At 45.4% G+C, this 22850-nt stretch overlaps 1 protein-coding gene across 4 annotated transcripts in view; it reads left to right on the forward strand.

Moving 5' to 3' along the window:
* CLTC (clathrin heavy chain) overlaps window positions 1–22850 on the forward strand; it is a 118683-nt gene that overhangs the window by 74801 nt on the left and 21032 nt on the right. For all 4 annotated transcript variants that reach the window (XM_073572970.1, XM_073572972.1, XM_073572971.1 and 1 more), the window contains 16 exons: window positions 2714–2839; window positions 3344–3486; window positions 3600–3834; window positions 3964–4086; window positions 4187–4332; window positions 6108–6291; window positions 6373–6565; window positions 6898–7055; window positions 7359–7523; window positions 7641–7748; window positions 7864–8031; window positions 8107–8256; window positions 8372–8503; window positions 8621–8731; window positions 8813–8983; window positions 11662–11883. In XM_073572970.1, coding sequence (XP_073429071.1) covers window positions 2714–2839; window positions 3344–3486; window positions 3600–3834; window positions 3964–4086; window positions 4187–4332; window positions 6108–6291; window positions 6373–6565; window positions 6898–7055; window positions 7359–7523; window positions 7641–7748; window positions 7864–8031; window positions 8107–8256; window positions 8372–8503; window positions 8621–8731; window positions 8813–8983; window positions 11662–11883 — 2535 coding nt within the window. The remainder of the gene's footprint in view (window positions 1–2713; window positions 2840–3343; window positions 3487–3599; window positions 3835–3963; window positions 4087–4186; window positions 4333–6107; window positions 6292–6372; window positions 6566–6897; window positions 7056–7358; window positions 7524–7640; window positions 7749–7863; window positions 8032–8106; window positions 8257–8371; window positions 8504–8620; window positions 8732–8812; window positions 8984–11661; window positions 11884–22850) is intronic.

Here is a 22850-nt window from a genome sequence, read left to right on the forward strand (position 1 = left end):
CGCAAGCCTGACAGGTTGGGGTGCGGTGCACCTACATCACAGGGCACAAGGCAAGTGGTCAACACTGGAAGCGACCATGCCCATCAACGTCCTGGAGATTTGGGCCATCTTCCTGACACTGAGAGCCTTTCATCACTTGCTGGCAGCCCCTCATCAGAATACAGTCGGACAATGCCACGGCGGTGGCATATGTGAATCACCAAGGCGGAACCCGCAGTACCCAGGCGATGACGGAAGTGGCACATATCCTCCACTGGGCGGAAGACACGAGGTCGGTACTCTCTGCGGTCCACATTCCGGGTGTGGACAACTGGGAAGACGACTTCCTCAGCAGACAAGGAATGGACTCGGGGGAGTGGTCTCTCCATCCCGAAATTTTTCACCAGATCTGCCGTCGCTGGGGGACCCCGGACGTGGACCTAATGGCATCCCATTTCAATGCCAAGGTCTCCAACTTCATGGCCAGGACACGCGATCCGCGGTCACTCGGAGCAGATGCCTTGGTTCAGGACAGGACCCAGTTCCAGCTTCTGTACATTTTTTCACCCCTCCCTCTGATCTCCAGAGTCGTGAGGAAGACCAAACAAGTGGGAGTTCCAACCATCCTGATCGCGCCAGACTGGCCCAGACGTACATGGTACGCCGACATTGTACAACTTACAGCAGACGCCCCCTGGTGTCTCCCCGACCGTCCCGATCTTCTGTCACAAGGCCCGTTCTACCACCAGAACTCGGGCTCTCAATTTGATGATGTGGCCCTTGAGACCTGGGTTCTAACCCAGGCAGGGCTCTCACAGGACGTCATTAAGACCATGATCACGACACGGAAGCCAGCCTCCGCCAAGATTTATTACTGTACCTGGAGAGCTTTCTTTACCTGGTGCGAATCTCACGGCCAGATTCCACTCCCTTATTCCCTCCCAAAGGTACTTGGTTTTCTTCAATCGGGTCTGGACGCCAGGCTATCCCTAGGCTCGCTTAAGAGCCAGGTGTCAGCGCTCAGTGCTTTACCAGAGGCGCATTACTAACAAGCCGCAAGTAAGGACTTTTTTCTCCAAGGAGTTTCCCATCACCTCGCTACGCAGGGTGTCTGAATTGTCAGCACTCCTGCAAACGGCCCTTCCTAGCCTTTGACCAGGACAAGGTGGTTCTCCGTACAGTCCCATCCTTCCTTCCGAAGGTTGTGTCCAACTTCCACCTCAATGAGGAAATTTCACTGCCATCCCTTTGCCCGGTTCCGGTTCATAGAGTGGAGAAGGCTCTGCATACGCTTGACCTCGTCAGGGCATTGCGTATATACGTGTCTAGGACTGCGCCCTTCCGGAAGTCTGATTCCCTTTTCCTTCTTCCGGAAGTCGTTCGCAAGGGTCTGCCGGCTTCCAAAGCTACCCTTGCCAGGTGGATCAAGTCCACCATACAAGAGGCGTACCACCTTAACAATTCTCCTCTTCCAGCCGTTATCATGGCACACTCTACGCGGGCTGTAGGGGCCTCCTGGGCCATTCGGCACCAGGCTTCGGCACAACAGGTGTGTAAGGCGGCCACTTGGACTAGCCTACACACGTTTACGAAACACTACAGAGTTCATACCCAGTCCTCAGCGGATGCGAGCCTGGGTAGACTGGTTCTGCAGGCGGCGGTGCCCCAAGTTTAGGGACCTGTCAGCACAATATTCGTCCATTGCTTCCCACCCAGGGACTGCTTTGGGACGTCCCATTGTTCTTTGTCCCCCAATGAGGCGACAGAGTAAAGGAGATTTTTGTGTACTCACCGTAAAATCTTTCTCTTAGCCTCTAATTGGGGGACACAGCTCCCAACCTGTTGCCCTTACGGGCCGTTGTTATGGTTGAGTTCTCATATTCTTTGAGCTCTTACTTAGTGGCCTTCTTACAGGCATGGTTATGTTTATGTTCCTCCTAATGCTTTTGCACAAAACTGGAGAAGGCTGACACCGTCCAGGGGTGTATACTGCAGAGGAGCCATAGTTAATCTTTTTCAGATTATGCATAGTGTCGCCTCCTAGTGGACAGCAGCATAACACCCATGGTTCTGTGTCCTTCAATTAGAGGCTAAGAGATTTTACGGTGAGTACACAAAAATCTCCTTTTTTTCCTGCTACGTAGAATAAGCTTATACATTTAGTTGCATCTCTTCTATTTCTTTAATGCTTGAATTGTCATGACAAGTTTTAGACTTAGTACCCCATATAGACCCACTTTTAATGTATTTTAAGCTTTTCCTGATGGAAGTTATTTTTTGTGCTTTTCCTTTTGTCTGTGGAATGAGCAGGACATGTACAAGGTAAATCTTATACGGGTCTCCCCCTGTACTTTGGTGTAATTGTGTATGTAGGAAATTAATGTTATGTGGAAAAGGACATTTTAAGGTATCTTTGTTTTGTTGATTGGAAATTAAGTTTAGACTCCCAGCGTGCTGTGTGACTATTGCAGAAATCCAATATGGGAGCAGAACTATCCACAGCACACCTCATTTTTACATCTGATATTGGTGGCAAATTTTTATGGCATGCATCGGTGTCAAAATGTTATCTATAGTTTGCAAAAAAAAAAAAACCCTCCTTGCAATTCAGTGTTGCTTATGTACTATTTAACATTAGTTAGTGTTAAGCTAAAAGAATAGTTACTAATTGTAGCATAGCTAGTGGTAATGCAGATGTTTGTTTTTAAATGTCCTGTTTTATGCATCCTTGCAGGAAGCTAAACTTACAGACCAGCTGCCACTCATAATTGTATGTGATCGCTTTGACTTTGTCCATGATCTTGTCCTGTATCTGTACAGAAATAATCTGCAGAAGTATATTGAAATCTATGTACAAAAGGTAAGGAATCTGTTCTGTGTCACTTTTAGTGACTCTAGTGAAAATGTGTGTTTCTGTACTTGTCCTCCTGGGCACTCTAGCATATATCTATTCTAAGTGTAGGCAAAGTTTTAGGTACAACTAGGTCTCTGCAATATGTTGTAGTAATGAAAAATACTTCTATAAAATCCCTCCATTCTTTTTTTTTTTTTTTAGTGGAAAGGTTCTATGTGTTTTTATTTTGAAGAGTAATCTTTAGAAGGCAATCCCATAGAAGTCGAAAGTGGCAGAGAGATATTAGCCCCTGGCTAGAGGTATATTTTTGTGGGTGGGAAGTGGAGGACATCCCCACACCTTAAGACCAATTCTGGGGACATGTCCAGCCAGTTGTGGTTTTCCCTGCAGATCCACTGGATTTCATTTAAAAACTTTGTATTTGTGAGACATCTTTTTAATTTTTATTTTAGGCATTATCCACTTTTTGGTTTAACACTGAATTTTTTTTTTTTTTTTCTCCCTTGTAAGGTTAATCCTAGCCGATTGCCTGTGGTTATTGGTGGCTTGCTTGATGTGGATTGCTCTGAGGATGTGATCAAGAGCCTCATCCTTGTGGTGAGGGGTCAGTTCTCCACTGATGAGCTTGTTGCTGAAGTTGAAAAAAGGAACCGGTAAGTGCCTGAAATTCCCTTACTGTATCATTGTATTTTTGTGAACCATAATTGGACTACCGTAGTAGCCCTATTTCACAATGTCTCCTAAATTAAATTTTAATTTTTCTTAGGTTAAAGTTGCTTCTGCCATGGTTAGAGTCTAGGATCCATGAGGGCTGTGAGGAGCCAGCCACACACAATGCTTTGGCAAAGATTTACATCGACAGTAATAACAACCCGGAGCGGTTCCTTCGTGAAAATCCATATTATGACAGCCGTGTTGTTGGAAAATATTGTGAAAAGAGAGATCCCCATCTGGCATGTGTGGCATACGAGAGGGGACAATGTGACCTGGAGCTGATCAATGTATGTACTTCTAATCTGTACAAGATAACTTATTGTTTGTCCTTGGGGAAATTCTGTTTATGCGTTTTTTGTGTGAGGACTCCTCTTTAGTGTTTGTAGCCTCTTAGCGATTTTTTTTTTTTTCTTCAGGTTTGCAATGAAAATTCACTCTTCAAAAGCCTGTCAAGATATTTGGTACGCCGAAAAGATCCTGAACTGTGGGCCAGTGTCTTGCTGGAAAGCAATCCGTTCAGAAGGCCTCTTATTGATCAGGTATGTTCCATGACTTGTCAATGTCAGATGGTGAGACCACGAGCATTTTTGCCCATTGTGCTTTTTGTTTTCTAAGTAAAGCAATGTTTTTACCTTCCAGGTTGTGCAAACAGCATTGTCAGAAACTCAAGATCCAGAGGAAGTGTCTGTTACTGTAAAAGCTTTCATGACCGCAGACCTTCCTAATGAGCTCATTGAGCTATTGGAGAAGATTGTTTTGGATAATTCAGTGTTCAGTGAACACAGGTATGTGTGGAAAGCATGCTTGATCAGACTACTGTAAAGCAGTGATGTTGAACTCAAATACAGAGGGACAAAATTAAAAGCTAGGACAAAGTTGCAGGCCAACCTTTTATATTTAAAAAAAAAAAAAAAGTCCATAAATGACTTATTAAAAGAAAATGTCCACAATTCAAGTTTTACCTTATCAAATATAACAATGAACTTTTTCGTATGGAAACAAACTTAATAGATCTGAGCGTATATTATTCTAATATTTTATTTTAAGAGCAGTAAAAACATATCTCCCAATTTAAATATGTAATAACAAAGGATAAAAAAAAACCTTGAATAATACCGATAAAGTATGATGTATACAAAATTTCCCCCAAAACACAATATGATACCCCTATGCAAAGCCCACCAGGGCCAGGGGGTACTCTGTCCGGGCCGGTCAGTTCTTTAGGGATGTCACGGCAGCAGTGATCTGGTCCTTGGCCCTGGGAGTGCAATGAAATAAAGATGGGAAAGTTTATAGGGGATTAAGTCGTGACACCACCCATGGTGTTCGGCAATAAGAAGATGGCTGACAATGCAATTCCGATCCACTGTGGTTGGTGACGCAGCAAAGATTTTACAGCTCTCCACGGGTAGAGCTAGGCCCTAGGGAAGATATAAGATAGTAGATTGTAATGATTGTAGTGCAGGGCAGATGACGCAGTAAAATAATTGGAGTCACAGCAGGGTGCAGTCTTCACACTTTTACTCACGGTCTTTCAGGTTACAATCACCAGCCAGGGTGCTGTGTCCTCTGGGTCGGTGGTCCAGCCAGCTCTCGGGTAATTTGGGATACACTTTGCCAGAACCCCCTTCTTATGTTCCTTCTCTGTTCATCTCTCTGCCCTGGCTTCCGCCTCTCCTGCCCTGTGCATCACACACTGTTTCCAGCCAGCAGCCTTGAATCCTGTCGGAACAACCTCCTGGTCCCCTTGAACCCTATATGGTTGCCTTTTCAGCAAATGTGTGTGGATTTGGCTGTTGCACATACAGATACTGCAGCCTCCGGTTTGCTAGCTGAGACCTACAGTCTCTCCACTAGTCTGGGCCGGTGTTGTGTTTGGTATTTGTGTGGGTACCAGGTATTGCCCCCTCCTTACCCGAGAGTGGGGTACCACACCTCTAGCTGAGGTGCAATACTTCTGTGGCGACTAGACTCTCAGGGGCGCCACCTCCATAGCCCTCCATACAGTATAATGGTACCCCACAGAGCACTCCATATAGAAAATAAAAAAAACTTACCTCTGCCCGCTCACCCGCTGCTACTGTCTCCATAGTGTCTTTAGATCCTCTGCACATTTTGGTAAAGCTGGCATATTGTGATGTCATCGCGCCTGCTGCACTGACACTTCTAAGACCGAGGTGGAAAGATGGGAGAGTGAGCGCGTAACACTACCCCCTCAATCTAAACTGTATCCGCATTCTAGTTGAAAGTGCGATGCTGGGTGGGGTACCTGCCCGGCGTCGAGGGCCAAATATACTTGGGGACCCTGCCCAGTGTTTTGGGAGTGGGGGGTGGGGCCAGACTATGGGCAGGGCCAGAGTTGACTAGAGAGATGCTTTTTTTTTTTTTTTTTTTTTTTCTGCCAAGATTATCTGTGCAGTGGCAACAATATTAAGGTAGCTGAGTTTGTGGTTTAGATGTTGCAGCAATAATGTGTAAGTGGCACATTGTGTGTAAAACATTTCATCAATCAAATTTACATAGGTTCATCTAGATTTGATCATCCCCTTTCCCTCCCCAGAAATCTACAGAATTTGCTGATTCTAACTGCTATTAAAGCTGATCGTACCCGGGTCATGGAATATATAAATCGACTGGATAATTATGATGCTCCAGATATTGCAAACATTGCCATCAGTAATGAGCTCTACGAGGAAGCCTTTGCCATTTTCAGAAAATTTGATGTGAACACTTCTGCCATACAGGTTCGCCAATACCTTTTTAACCTGTCTTCACGCCATGTGTCTCACGTGTTTGAGTTTTTAATGACAATATCTTATGTTTAGGTTTTGATTGAGCACATTGGAAATTTGGACCGTGCTTATGAATTTGCGGAGCGTTGCAACGAGCCAGCCGTTTGGAGCCAACTGGCAAAGGCTCAGCTTCAGAAAGGAATGGTCAAAGAAGCAATTGACTCCTACATTAAAGCAGATGATCCTTCTTCTTACATGGAAGTCGTGCAGGCTGCCAACGCTAGTGGTAGGTTTGGGTGCAATGCTACTTAATACAGCTGACTTGTGAAACCTGCGTAATGGGTGTCGTACAGCTAAAACAAATATTCTCAAATATGTTTAAGAATCCGTTATGCAACTGATGTGCTTCAAATTTGTCAGTTTCCCAATTTGGGAGGTAGCACCTGTAATTTCTCATTCTTGCCTTTTCTTATTTGATTTTATGTAGTAATCTCTATGATAAAGAAAGCTAAGGCATTGTTGTGGCGTACATCGGTAGTAATACAGTAAAATTTGTTTATTTTTTGTTAAAAGTGGTGCGTGATTACATGATGATGATTTTTGTGATATTCTCTTTAGGGAATTGGGAAGAACTTGTTAAATACCTGCAGATGGCCCGCAAGAAGGCAAGGGAATCTTATGTAGAAACAGAACTCATCTTTGCTCTTGCTAAAACCAACCGTCTCACAGAACTTGAAGAATTTATTAATGGACCAAACAATGCTCATATTCAACAAGTACGTTTCATTTATGGCTATTGTGAAAATGTAGTATTTTACAGTAAAATCCTGTTAAAGGTGTTAAACAATTTGGATACTTCCATTTTGTTAAACTTATTGTGGAGGAATCCCTATCATGTTTTGTAGCTGGGGCACAGTTCTCAAACTCACCCGTTCTCTGCAATTTAGAGCTATTGATTGGGGGATTATGGTGGCAAGTGCGGACTTCAGCTACAGAAACCTTCACAGGGAATAATTAAAATTTTTGTGCACGAAACCCATTAATCCATTTACCATTCATTTTTAATTCTTTTCTATTAGGTTGGTGATCGATGCTATGATGAGAAAATGTATGATGCTGCTAAGCTTCTCTACAATAATGTGTCAAATTTTGGCCGGTTGGCATCCACATTGGTTCATCTGGGAGAATATCAAGCTGCTGTGGATGGAGCACGAAAGGCAAACAGCACTCGCACATGGAAGGAGGTGACACATGCATCTTTTAGCCGTCTTCTGATTTTTTATTTTTTTTTATTTTTATTTTTTTCCTTTTCCCTATGTCTTTTAAGAATATTTCACTACCTTTTTTTTTTCTTTTGCCAGGTCTGCTTTGCTTGTGTTGATGGTAAGGAATTCCGCCTTGCCCAAATGTGTGGTCTTCACATTGTGGTACATGCTGATGAACTGGAGGAGCTAATTAACTACTATCAGGTAACGAGAGACCTTATAATAATATTTATTTCTTTTTCTTTTACTGTTTATTTGTAGCCACTGTATTAAAACTTGGATCTGAATTTACCTTCCCCCCCCCCCCCCCTATGTTTAGGACCGTGGTTATTTTGAAGAGCTTATCACCATGCTTGAAGCCGCTCTGGGTCTGGAGAGGGCACACATGGGCATGTTCACGGAGCTTGCCATTCTGTATTCTAAATTCAAGCCACAAAAAATGAGAGAGCACTTGGAACTTTTCTGGTCCAGAGTCAACATTCCCAAGGTAAATCACATCAACTTGTGTACATGTAGATTAAAGCATGTGTGTAAATGTTTTATTAATAATAAACTTTTACAGGTACTCAGAGCAGCTGAGCAAGCTCACCTTTGGGCAGAGTTGGTGTTCCTTTATGATAAATATGAAGAGTATGATAATGCCATTATCACAATGATGAGCCACCCGACAGACGCATGGAAGGAAGGACAATTCAAAGATATTATCACCAAGGTAATACTTCCAAATGTGCATGATGTGCATATCAAGCAAAAACTATTATCTGTAGGTGTTAGTGTAGGACTGAAGTCAGCGTAAGCTTATTACTGACTTATATATATATTTTTAGGTGGCCAATGTGGAGTTGTATTACAGAGCAATACAGTTCTATTTGGAGTTCAAACCACTATTACTGAATGATCTCCTGATGGTATTATCTCCAAGACTGGACCATACCCGCGCTGTCAACTACTTCAGCAAGGTAAGCTCACAGTATTCTTTGTTGTCTGGTCTGGACTAACTAGTGGTATATTGATTCTCATTCTTTCTGTAATGCAGTTTTGTTTTATTTTAAACTTGTGGGGTTTTTTTATTCAAGGTGAAGCAGCTCCCTCTTGTAAAACCATACCTCCGCTCCGTGCAGAATCATAACAATAAATCCGTTAATGAGGCTCTTAACAACCTTTTCATAACAGAGGAGGACTACCAGGTAATAATTTTGCAACATCTAACGCTTTAATGCTACTTAGTCATGCAGTTATATTACTTTTCGTTCCCTTGTCTGCTCTAGGCACTTCGTACCTCTATAGATGCATATGACAACTTTGACAACATATCCCTTGCTCAACGTTTGGAAAAGCACGAACTTATTGAATTTAGGAGGATTGCTGCGTACCTATTCAAGGGTAATAACCGCTGGAAGCAAAGTGTAGAGCTCTGCAAGAAAGACCGACTCTATAAGGTATATGTGAAGAATTGGCTTCATTTTTTTTTTCTCCGTGCCATTTCCAACCTTATACTCATATTCCATTCTAAATTTCTTGAATGTGCTAAATTATAGTTTGCTTGAAGAATTTCCTTGCTGGCCACTAGACAATGGTGAACACAAGGCAACAGTCAGATGTCATTCATTCTAATCAAAAGTGTGCAGTCATTCTGCAATCCTGGCAGGGTGCACGATTGTGCAAATTTTTGTGCTAAACCTGGACAACTCCTTTAACCCCTTAACGACCGCCGATACGCCTTTTAACGGTGGTAATTAAGGGTACTAAAACCACAGCGCCGTTAATTCACGGCGCTGTGATTTTAGGTGAATAGCGCCCCCCAGTGTCGGATTTTCTCCGGGGTCTCGGCTGCCAGGGGTAGCCGAGACCCCAGTGAACATGAATCGGTCGGTTTTTACCGACCCCCGCTTTTGCGATCGCCGTTATTAACTCTATAACGGCGACCGCAAAAAAAAAAAAAAAGCCGCGATTTTACATTTAATTTCTCTCTCCTCTGATGTGATCGCTCATCAGAGGAGAGAGAAATAGGATCCCCGATCCCCCCCCCTCCCGGTGGTCCCACGTCCCGCCGGCATCCTCCGATGGGCGCCGCCATCTTGAAAATGGCGGGCGCATGCGCAGTGCGCCCGCCGGGAATCTGCCGGCTCCGGCTGGCAGATTCCATTCATTATTTTGATCACTATGATAAAAGATGATAGTGATCAAAATAAAAAATAATAGTACATAACCCCCCCCTGTTTATCACTCCCTTATATAGGCCAAAATAATGAAATAAAGAAAATATTTTTTCAGTTTTCCGTTAGGGTAGGGCTAGGGTTAGGGTTGGGCTAGGGTTAGGGTTAGGGTTAGGGTTGGGCTAGGGTTAGGGTTGGGCTAGGGTTAGGGTTGGGCTAGGGTTAGGGTTGGGCTAGGGTTAGGGTTGGGCTAGGGTTAGGGTTGGGCTAGGGTTAGGATTGAGCTAGGGTTGGGTTAGGGTTGGGCTTGGGTTAGGGTTGGGTTAGGGCTCGGGTCACGACTAGGGTTAGGGCGAACTAGAATTAGGGTTAGAATTAGGGTTGGGATTAGGGTTAGGGGTGTGTTGGGGTTAGGGTTGGAGCAAGAATTGAGGGGTTTCCACTATTTGCCAACTTTGGGGGTCTAAAAATTGGGGTCTAAAAAATCACTTTTGTGGAAATAAAAAAAGACTTTTTATTTTCACGGCTCTACGTTATAAACTAATGTGAAGCACTTGAAGGTTCAAAGTGCTCACCACACATCTAGATAAGTTCCTTAATGGGTCTAGTTTCCAAAATGGGGTCACTTGTGGGGGGTTTCCACTGTTTAGGCCCATCAGGGGCTCTGCAAGCACAACATGATGCCCGCAGACCATTCCATCAAAGTCTGCATTCCAAAATGGCACTCCTTCCCTTCCGAGCTCTCCCATGCGCCCAAACAGTGGTTCCCCCCCACATATGGGGTATCGGCGTACTCGGGACAAATCGCATAACAACTGTGCGGGTATGATTTCTCCTGTTACCCTTGTAAAAAATAAAAATTTGGGGCGAAAAGATCATCTTTGTGGAAAAAAATAGATTTCTTATTTTCACGGCTCTACGTTATAAACTTCTGTGAAGCCCTTGGGGGTCCAAAGTGCTCACCACACATCTAGATAAGTTCCTTAAGTTCCTCTAGTTTCCAAAATGGGGTCACTTGTTGGAGGTTTCCACTATTTAGGCACATTAAGGGCTCTCCGAACGCAACATGGCATCCGATCTCAATTCCAGCCAATTCTGCGTTGAAAAAGTCAAACGGCGCTCCATCCCTTGCGAGCTCTGCCGTGTGCTGAAATAGTGGTTTACCCCCACATATAGGGTATCGGCGTATTCAGGAGAAATTGTACAACAAATTTTGTGGTTGGTTTTCCCTTTTAACACTTGTGAAAATAAAAAAAATTGGTTCTGAAGTAAATTTTTTGCAAAAAAAAGTTAAATATTAATTTTTTCCTTCCACATTGCTTTAGTTCCTGTGAAGCACTTAAAGGGTTAATAAACTTCTTCAATGTGGTTTTGAGCACCTTGAGGGGTCTAGTGTTTAGAATGGTCCCACTTTTGGGTATTTTCTGTCATGTACACCCCTCAAAATGACTTTAAATATGATGTGGTCCCTAAAAAAAAAATGGTTTTGTAAATTTTGTTGTAAAAATGAGAAATCGCTGGTCAACTTTTAACCCTTATAACTTCCTAACAAAAAAAAATTTTGCTTCCAAAATTGTGCTGATGTAAAGTAGACATGTGGGAAATGTTATTTATTAAGAAATTTGTGTGACACATCTCTGATTTGAGGGCATAAAAATTTAGTTTTAAAATTGCAAAATTTTCAAAATTTAAGCCATATTTCCATTTTTTTCATAAATAAACACAAGACTTATCGAAGAAATTTTACCACTAATATGAAGTACAATATGTCACGAAAAAACAGTCTTAGAATCAGCGGGATCCATTAAAGCGTTCCAGAGTTATAACCTCATAAAGGGACAGTGGTCAGAATTGTAAAAATTGGCCTGGTCATCAAGCTGCAAACGGCTCTGTCGCTAAGGGGTTAAGGAAAAATTACGTGTATCTTTAATTCTAAATATGTAAACTACCATTGTTTCCAGGATGCTATGCAGTATTCCTCTGAATCCAAAGACACAGAACTGGCAGAGGAACTTTTGCAATGGTTCTTGTTGGAAGACAAGAAGGAGTGCTTTGCAGCTTGTCTCTTCACATGTTATGACCTGCTGCGGCCAGATGTGGTCATGGAAACTGCATGGAGGCACAATATTATGGACTTTGCCATGCCCTACTTCATTCAGGTCATGAGGGAATACTTAAGCAAGGTAAGAACTGATACTATTCTGTTTTAGGAGCTGCAGAAAGTCAAATGTAATACCATACATAAAGTGTGTATAGGAATGAAGTGTGGTGTCCTAGTCAATACGTTTGCTTTTAATAAAAACAAAATTTGAGCGCTCATGAGGTGGCCGGAAGTATGAGCTGCTCCATTGTTGAATCAGCGGCCTGATTTTTGTCCTCCTGGAGCAATTACCGTAATCACCTTCCGAAGTTTACAGAAATATATTTTTTGTGTTCTTGGCTATGGTACATCAGTATGATAAAGAATTATTATAATTTACCTTTGAAGCAGTCAACTAAAGCCATTCCATACAAGCTATCCATGCCGGTTGTGCTGTAATAGGCGGAGTAATCTATAGGTATCACAGCCATCTTAACGTTATCACAAATACACAGGAGTAAATATTTGCAGGAAATACCTTAGAGTGAATATATCGCCAAAGTTTGTAAGAATTGGCTTGTAGTGGAGTCTCTCAGGATAATCTTGGGTTACAATAATCTCCTTTTAGTATTGTTCACATAATAAAGGATTAAAAAAATTCCTCAACTATTAAACCCCCTGCCGTTGCTCAAGAAGTCAATCCTGGTCGAAGTATATTTACCTGGAGGAATTTTTTTTTTTATCCTTTTCTGCAGTTATGTTCCTCTTGAAGCACCACTCCAGTGTTTGTTTTTTCAGCCTTGAAGTGGCGCTTTAAATGTATGCACCCAGCCCCTGTTCTTATACTCGCTCATCTTCCAGTGGCTTCACCCTTTTACCGACGCCTCCTTAGTCCCTCTGTGCTAGCTCGTGCCTGTAATTTCTGACTGGTCGGAAGTCAGAAGTTACGTTAAAAGAGCTCAATTCAAGTCTAGGAGAGCCAGAATGAGGCTCTCTTGGAGATGTATTGAAAAGTGACCACCTCACCAGAGACAGATGGGAGTGATGCTGGAAAAGGATGATGGTGGCGGTTGGCAAGTAAGAGACAGTGGAGTAGTGGAATTACAATTAAAGCACCACTCAACAAAAAAAAGGCTGGATTGGTGCTTTAAACTCTAAAACAACCTATTTTATCTGCTTACACAGCAGTCATCTGTTGGCTGAGGCACAAATGAGCTCCCTTCCTATGTACAATGGACTTCACGGAGTCTGCTGTTTTCTGTGGCTGCGATTAGAAACATTTCATATCTTTATACTATGCTACACCTAAAGAGACATGACACAGGATGGCTGATAACGGCCAATCATCGAAAGGAGTCGGTCAACCTCAAAACGCTAATGGAACCACTTAATGCAAGTATGTGGGGGTCTTGGCACCTATGAAAATCATACATGTATAGTTGCTGGGACGCCCTCAATTTATCTTGATTGTCAGGGCTCAAGTGAGTGCCACCTGACCTCGAACAGCTGCTCTGCATCTCCACACGGGCACTGCAGGAGCACAGCTGCGCGCACATAGTGTCATTGCTGGCTCTCTTCAGAGCTACTCTGGACTCCTGTTTGTAGTACAGTACAACTTCCGAGTGATAATTTGCCATCTATTCTCTGTTTATGCGATAGCTAGCCCCTTTAGAAATGGAGTACGTCTTCTGATGCTTTGTTTCTGGTTTGTTTGTTTTTTTTTTAGTTTATTTATCCTGTATTTATATAATGCAGTAATTCCACATGTTATACAGCTCTGGCAAAAATTAAGAGACCACTGCACAGTTTTATAAAAATCATCTCAACATGTCTGACAGCCATTCCATTTCAGTGTCAGTTGAATTCCAACTAAAGTATACCTCATTCTACTTAATGTGCTTCTGATTAGATGATCACCTGAGCCAAATCTTATTTAACCAAGGAAAGTATAAAAAAAAAACAAAACCCTGTTGTGGTGTTCACAATCCTCTTGCAATAGGACAAGCTGGATGGCAAAGCAAGTACTAGTAATATCCCAAAAGTAATAGGAATGAAAAAGTAACTTTTAATCATTCCAAAGGAGTTGAAAAGAAAAGTGAGGCTCAATTCTGGCTTTACTAGCAGAGGGATACAGTGAGCATCATGTTGCCTCCATCCTTAAAATTTCTAGTACGGCAGTCCATTACAACATGGTCAATCGGCAGACATTGGGGACAACAGAGCTACAGACCGGCAGAGGAGTGATAACGACTCTCCACTGACCGGGATGACCGTCCTCTTACTCGAATGTCACTCAGCAACCGCATGATGACATCAAGTCACCTACAAAAGGAATGGCAAATGGCAGCTGGGATGAAGTGCACGGCAAGAACAGTTTGTAACAGGCTCCTAGAGGCAGGACTCAAGTCGTGTAAAGCTAGAAAAAAGCCTTTCATCATTGAAAAGACCATAAGGATTGGACCATAGAGGACTAGAGTAAGGTAATCTGAGTCTAATTTTCAGCTTTGCCCAACACCTGGTCGTCTGATGGTTAGACGGAGACCTGGAGAGGCGTACAAGCCACAGTGTCTTGCACCCACTGTGAAATTTGGTGGAGGATCGGTGATGGTCTGGGGATGCTTCAGCAAGACGGGAATTGGGCAGGTTAATCTTTGTGAAGGACATATGAATCAAGCCGGATACAAGGTTATCCTGGAAAAACAGTTGATTCCTTCATCTCAGGCAATGTTCCCCAACTCTGTGGACTGGTTTTTCCAGCAGGACAATGTGCCATGCCACACAGCTAGGTCAATCAATGTGTGGATGAAGGACCACCACATCAAATCCCTGTCAAGGCCAGCCCAAACTCCAGACCTTAACCCCATTGAAAACCTGGAATGTAATCAAGAGGAAGATGTATAGTCACAAGTAGAGTTGAGCGACTTTTGGTTTTTTAGGGTCGCGTTTCGTTTCGTGAAACCCGACTTTTCCAAAAGTCGGGTCGAGCAAGATCGTCCGATTATAGGGAAAAGTCGGGGTCGTCCCGAAACACGAAACCCAATGTAAGTCAATGGGGAATAAAAGTCGGCAGTGAGAGGAGGACAGGAAACACACCTACAGTGCCCATTTGAATGCCAAAAGCATCAATTCTTCTTACTTAAGCTTGTCAACCTTAATTAACTTCATAATACAAGTTACGCACTGAAAAATGGGGGTTATTTGGCTAAAGTTGTGGGGGGGGAGGGCTGGCTGCAGGTTTTCATGTGCCCTGGGCGAAAGAGCGCCCCTTTAACACATACCACAACTCATCATGCTCCGATACGGCAGAGAAATAGCGGTATAGTACAATGAAAAATACCTCACTTTTTACATCTCATGACGAGGCCCATCTATTTCTCCATACAGAATCATTGGTCCCATATAATGTTTGAAACAGTATATGATGAGCTCCACATAATGCTACAGTATATGTTGGTCCCCATGGATGAAGCTCCACTGTCTTATGGGCCCAAATAATGCTCCAAACATAATGGGCCCCATTTCTAATGCTCTAGTGTATAATGGGCCCTGTAAATGCTGCTCCAGTGTCTGATGTCCACCTTTGGAATGTTCCAGTGTATGGTGGGCCCCATCTATCATTCTCCAGAGTATAGTGCTCCCCAAAAATTGCTGTCCCAACATTGAAAACAATCAAATAAGTCTCCTCGCTAGGGAATCCCTGTACTTGTCTGGATTCCTCGTCGTCCCCATCTTGCATCTCACTGCACAGTATTTCAACTTTGCAAGTGCTGTGATCCTGGGCAAGCAGGGGGGGCCCACTCGTTGGCGACGGCACTGGCACAGGGCCCCTGATAGTACGGTGGTGTGTCTGATGGCGGGTGGGCCGAACCTGCACTTTCATCTGCAGCTTCCTCTTTGTCACCGTGTAAGATGGAACTGTATATGGGAAGGGTAACCTGAGTTTCATCAGGGTCAGATTCAGGTCGTGTAGCGTGCGAGGGGAATGTAGTGGTCTGGGTCAATGTACCAGCAGATTCATTGAGCAGTGGCTGGGCATCAGTGCACTTGTCGCCCCCAGGAGTACGGTCGCCACAGTGGCATTACCTTCTTCCTAGGGAGTGTGATGTCATGCTTGGGAGCAAAGAAGGATCTCTCTAGCAGGTTAACTGATTGGGCGGCGTTATTCCCACGAGTCATGACCCTCCAAACAGCGTTCATGAAGGCAGTGTTTGTTTTACGTGGGCAGTATGGTTGCAAAGCTGAACCTTAAAGGAATGTCCAGAAGGGCACCACCAGGAGTGGAGCCTACGGTTAAATTCGACTCCACCTGGGAAACCTCAACCATGCCAGCTACAGAACAGATGCACACATTGCAAGCTTAATTCCGTTAACGAACGAGACTCCGTCATGCCCCGCGGTCCGAGTCCGGCTTACTAGAGGGACACGTGAGGCTCTGGCACATGAGATTGGCCAATAACTGGTGTGTCATGCCCTTACATGTCCGTGGCTGCATGTGCGCTACACTGAAAAGGCCTGCGTTTGTCGCTTACAGGTGCAGATAACCCGCTGAACAACGTTAGTGATGGGGATCACTGATTACAATTATTACCCGCGAACAATGATTTCCCAGTAAGTGCAGGTCAACCGCAGTTCGGAATTAGGCCTAACCGTCATTCCTGAAAAAATGAAAAACTTGCGTGTGCAAACCACAGGTGCTGTAGCTTGCTTAACAGCTCGCCAGCCGTTCTCACGCCCAGTATGGATTACACGTGATTGCACAAAGGTTAGAAAGGGTACCGTATCCCCAGATAACATGTATGGATAGCGTACACATTCAAAATATGTCTCAGGAGGCAGGCTCAGACGGTGTTAGGCCCAGTATGGATTGCACGTGATTGCACAAAGGTTAGAAAGGGTACCGTTTCCCCGGATAACATGTATGGATAGCGTACACATTCAAAATATGTCTCAGGAGGCAGGCTCAGACGGTGTTAGGCCCAGTATGGATTGCACGTGATTGCACAAAGGTTAGAAAGGGTACCGTATCCCCGGATAACATGTATGGATAGCGTACACATTCAAAATATATGTCTCAGGAGGCAGGCTCAGACGGTGTTAGGCCCAGTATGGATTGCACGTGATTGCACAAAGGTTAGAAAGGGTACCGTATCCCCGGATAACATGTATGGATAGCGTACACATTCAAAATATATGTCTCAGGAGGCAGGCTCAGACGGTGTTAGGCCCAGTATGGATTGCACGTGATTGCACAAAGGTTAGAAAGGGTACCGTATCCCCGGATAACATGTATGGATAGCGTACACATTCAAAATATATGTCTCAGGAGGCAGGCTCAGACGATGTTAGGCCCAGTATGGATTGCACGTGATTGCACAAAGGTTAGAAAGGGTACCGTATCCCCGGATAACATGTATGGATAGCGTACACATTCAAAATATATGTCTATACATCAGGAGGCAGGCTCAGACGGTGTCAGGCACAGTATGGATTTGACGGCCCAGACTACACAGCGGAGGAGCAGGGAGAGGTAAAGATTGCAAATGCTGGGGCCCTGCCCAAGCAAGGGGGGCCCACTCGTGGGCGTCGGTACTGGCACTGGGCCCCTCATAGTACGGCGGTGTGTCTGACGGCGGGTGTGCACCACCACCGTCAGAGACACTTGATTGCACTATGAAGGACCCTGTACCAGTGCCCGCGCCCAAAAGTCGGCCTACCCACCTGTCCAGGGCAACGGCACTCGCACGGTGTCGTGCGCTAGGTGGTGACCCTGGCCATGGGGGGGGGAGGCAGCACAGTTAGGGAGTTTTAGAAAGTGGCATATGTTGATGTTGGACATTCAGCTGATGCAAAAGGTGAAATAGGTCAAGTCCCAGGAAGAGGTGGACCAAAGCAAGCCATTTTTCTGTCACCCTATGTGTCATCAGAGGAAGGTGGGACAAAATCCTTGGAAACCCATGCGTGGTTCATTTTAATGAAGGTTAGATCATCCACATTTTGGGTTGACAGACGGGTCCTTTTTTCTGTCAGGATTGATCCAGCTGCACTGAAGACTCTTTCCGATAGCACACTTGCAGCTGGGCAAGCGAGCTCCTGTAAGGCATATTGTGCCAATTCAGGCCAGCTGTCCAGTTTAGCGGCCCAATAGTCAAAGGGGAATGACCTGTGTGGGAGAACATCGATATGGGAGGAAAAGTAGTTTGTAACCATAGTTGACAACTGCTGTCTCCTGTCACTTTCCATCGATGCAGTATTACCAGTTGTGTCAGCGGTACTTGAAAAATCAGTCCACAACATTGTCATGAAACCCCTGTCTCCAACGCCACTTCTGCTGTGTGCACCACGAACACCTCTGCCAAGCTGCCCCCGGCCCGTACGGCTCGTGTGAGAACCATCACCGCTGCTGTGTGCTGGGAATGCCTCAAGCAACCGATTTACCAGAGTTGCTTGTTTATTAGCCAATATTAGGTCAAGGCTCTCCTGTGGCATGATGTTTTGTAATTTGCCTTTATAGCGTGGATCCAGGATGCTGGCCAACCAGTAGTCGTCATCTTTCATCATTTTGGCAATGCGTGGGTCCCTTTTTAGGATCTGCAAGGCATAATCTGACATGTGGGCCAATGTTCCCGGTGTCAATGATGCACTGCGAGTGCTGGTTGGAGGAGCACTTTCTGGCAAATCCACATCCCTCCAGTCACGCACAAACCCTGTACCAGACCTTGCCACGCCAACATTTTCACTTGCCCCACGAGATGCATCCTCCTCCCCTAAGTAATCATCCCCATCATCCTCCTCCTCTTCTTCCTCCACCTCGTCCAGGAGAGGTCCCTGAGCAGACTTTGGCTGAATGTCATCAAGGATTCCCTCCTCCTCTTCCTCCTCATCAACATTGGCTGCAGACGCCTGCTCCTTAAGGTGCGTCAAAGTTTGCATGAGCAGACGCATAAGTGGGATGCTCATGCTTAGGATGGCGTCGTCTGCGCTTACCAGCCGTGTGCATTCCTCAAAACACTGAAGGACTTTACAGAGGTCTTTCAGCTTCGACCATTGCACACCTGTCAACTCCATGTCTGCTCTCAAAGTGCCTGGCCGTGTATCCTCCCACAAATGCAGTATGGCCTGCCTCTGCTCGCACAGCCGCTCCACCATGTGCAGGGTGGAGTTCCACCTTGTTGCAATGTCGATAATGAGGCGGTGGTTGGGAAGGTGGAGCAATCGCTGCAGCTTCTGCATACGAACGGAGTGTACAGGCGACCGGCGGATGTGCGCGCACAGTCTTCGCACCTTCTGGAGCAGGGCTGTTAACTCCGGATAATTTTTGAGGAAGCACTGCACCACCAGGTTCAAGGTGTGAGCCAAGCAAGGTATATGGCTGAGTTTTGAAAGGGCTATGGCTGCCACATAATTACGGCCGTTATCACTAACTACCTTGCCTGCCTCAAGATGTACACTGCCCAGCCATGACTCAGTTTGTCGCTTCAAGTACTCGGCCAGCACCTCGGCGGTGTGTCTGTTGCCCAAACACATCATCTGCAACACAGCCTGCTGACGCTTTCCACTAGCTGCTCGATAGGGGGACACATCGTGTGCAACAGTGGCAGCTGCAGTGCTCGTACGACTGCGCTCTGTGGACGAGCTTTCGCTTCTGGAGGAGGAGGAGGAGGGCCGAACGCCTACAGCCAACTGTTTCCTATACCGTGGGCTAGGCAGCACTGTCCCACCACCGCTGTCCCCTGTGGACCCTGCATCCACCACATTAACCCAGTGCGCAGTGATGGACACGTAACGGCCCTGGCCATGCCGACTGGACCATGCATCAGTTGTGAGGTGCACCTTTCCGCTCACTGACTGCTTGAGTGCATGGATAATGCGGTCTTTCACATGATGGTGGAGGGCTGGGATGGCTTTGCGAGAGAAGTGGTGGCGACTGGGTAGGTCATAGCGTGGTACTGCATAGGCCATGAGTTCGCAGAAAGCTGTGCTTTCCACCAACCGAAAGGGCATCATATCAAACGAGATTAGTTTGGCAATGTGGGCGTTCAAACCCAGTGTACGCGGATGAGAGACTGAGTACTTTCTTGACCTACTCATAGTGTCTGGGAGGGTGAGCTGGACTTGAGAGCTGCATATGGTGGAAGTAGCGGTGGAGAGGGCGGACTGAGAGAGGGTTGATGATGGTGATGGAGTTGGTGTTCTTTCTGATGGCCTAGAATCAGTCTTTCGTTGATATAACAGTGGGATTCCCTGACTGCTGTGGCCTTGCAACGACACCTCAACATTTGCTGCTGTGCTAACCGGTGGGCTTACAGTGGGGGAAACAATGTAGCGTTGCTGACTACCTTCGTTGTGATCAGTTGCACATGTGGCACTTGAGGTTTGGTGTTGTGTCCACGCTTGCAAGTGCATGCTGGTTAAATGTCTAAGCATGCAACTGGTATTCAAATTTTTCAGATTTTTCCCTCGGCTAAAGGTCTTTGCGCACTTCTTACAGATAACCTTGGCCTGAGCATGAGGATTTTGTTCAAAAAAGTGCCACACTGCACTCTTCCTACTTTGGCAGACATTTTGCGGCCTAGCACGCTGTGATCTTTTGACCCTCTGGACAAGCTGTCCAGCAACTCTTTTGATGTTTGGAACCTGTCTTTTGAGTGCTCCGGGCCTGCCAGATAACAGCTGTTGCGATGTCGATGTCTGCTGTGGATGCTCCTCATCTGAGCTATTGGAAGCAGCACCCTCTTCCCCCAATGGATGCCAATCTGGGTCAACAACTGGGTCATCCATCACCTCCTCTTCTATGTCATGTGCACCTTCCTCTGTGTCACCGTGTATGGTGGTATAGTGTGCGGGAAGGGGCACCTGAGTCTCATCAGGGTCAGAATCTGGCTCTGTACACTGCGAGGACAATGTAGTGCTCTGAGTGAATGTACCAGCAGAATCATCCATCAGCGGCTGTGCATCAGTGCACTCCATGTCAGATTCATCTTGGCCTGGGTAATTCACCATTTCACTTGACAATCCAGGCATGGTATGTGAAAACAGCTCCATGGAGTAATCAGTAGTATGGCCTGCGTCATCCTTCAATCTTGGTTGGGGTGAAGGACACAAGGAAAGGTGTGGTTCATGAACATGAGCCTCCAATGACGACTCAGTGCTTTTACTTTTTACAACTGAAGAAGAGGAGGCGATAGAGCTGGAGGCTAAGTCAGCAATGTAAGACAAAACTGTTTCCTGATGCTCTGGCTTTAAAAGCGGTTTGCCAACTCCTAGAAAACTAAGCGTTCGAGGCCTTATGTAGCCAGACGATGACGCAGGCTCAACACTTCCTGCATTCGGTCCTATTTTGCTCTTGCCACTACCATCAGATCCACCACCAACACCATCATTACCAGCTGCCAACCCCCGCCCAATTCCACGGCCTCTTCCACCAGCCTTCCTCATTTTTGGTAGAAATGTAGACAAAATCCAACAAACTATATAGTAATGTAAAACAAGGTACAAGGTGTCTATAGGACAGGGGAGATTTTGAATTTCTGCAGACACTTGTGGACACTGGACACTTTTGGATTGTGTGAGGCCCAATGAATATCTGAGCGCTATGTGACAGGCTCGATGGCACAGCTGTGACCAAAGTGACTAGAGGATAAGGGAGATTTTGAATCTCTGCACACACTTTTGGACACTGGACACTTTTGGATTGTGTGAGGCCCACTGATATCTGAGCGCTATGTCACAGGCTCGATGGCACAGCTGTGACAAAAGTGACTAGAGGATAAGGGAGATTGGATTGCTTTTAAAAAAGCAGTTTGCAGAGCAGTGGGTAAACGGCAATGCCAGCCTGTCAGGAAGCCTTAAAAGGCAGCCCAACAACCAACACCACTGATACACCACAATATAGCCTCCCCTTGCACTGCACACACAGTGACTGGTGTGTTGTGCAGGCCAAATTGCTAGCAGCAGAAGCAGTTTTTTTTTCTTCTCAGCAGGACAAAAAAAAAAAATTGGGATTGCTTTTAAAAAAGCAGTTTGCGGAGCAGTGGGTAAACAGCAATGCAGGAATGTCAGGAAGCCTTAGAAGGCAGCCCAACAACCAACACCACTGATACACCACTATATAGCCTCCCCTTGCACTGCACACACAGTGACTGGTGTGTTGTGCAGGCCAAATCGCTAGCAGCAGAAGCAGTTTTTTTGTCTTCTTCCCTGCCTAACGCTCTCCCTACAGAATCAGCAGCAACCTCTCCCTATACTGAGATCGGCAGAAGTAAGATGGCGGTCGGCGTGCACGCCCTTTTATACCCCCTGTGACGCCCACCAAAGCAAGCCAATCACTTGCATGCCCTTCTGAAAGATGGTGGTGACCCCTGCCTATGTCATCACGTTGCCCACAGTGTCCGTGGATCCTGATTGGCTGAAAAAGAGCGCAAAACAAACTTTTGAAACGCGACTTTGGCGCGTAAGTCGCCGACCTCGTGGCCGACCTCATCCTAGCGTCGGGTTTCGTTTCATAAAACCCGACTTTGCCAAAAGTCGGCGACTTTTGAAATTTTTCGACCGGTTTCGCTCAACTCTAGTCACAAGCCATCAAACAACTGCTTAAATTTTTATACCAGGAGTGGCATAAGGTCACCCAAAAGCAGTGTGAAGGACTGTTGGAAAGCATGCTAATATGCATGAAAGCTGTGATTAAGAATCATGGTTATTCCACATATTGATTTCTCCTACGCCTCATTGGGGGACACAGACAGTGGGTGTTATGCTGCTGCCACTAGGAGGACACTAAGCATTCAGAAAGAAAAAAGTTAACTCTTGCCCTGCAGTATACACCCCGCAGCTGGATGAGATATCTCCAGTTCTTGCTTGGTGTCTGTAGGAGGCATTTGGGTCTGGTTTCAGACCCCACCGTTTTTATTTGAATTTTGAATTTTTCTGTAAATTTTTATTAATGGAGTGAATAGGGCGACGGTTCCTTTCTACGGCCCGCTCTCCCCCGAACCAACAACAGGCAAGCACGTGGAGTAACCCTTCACGTACCTTTCCTGCAACGTTTTTGGGGCTGATTCCTCTACATTTGGC

This window comes from Dendrobates tinctorius, unplaced genomic scaffold (genome assembly GCF_039654945.1).
Source record: "Dendrobates tinctorius isolate UK_male_01 unplaced genomic scaffold, ASM3965494v1 ptg000007l, whole genome shotgun sequence".
Lineage (NCBI taxonomy): Eukaryota > Metazoa > Chordata > Amphibia > Anura > Dendrobatidae > Dendrobates > Dendrobates tinctorius.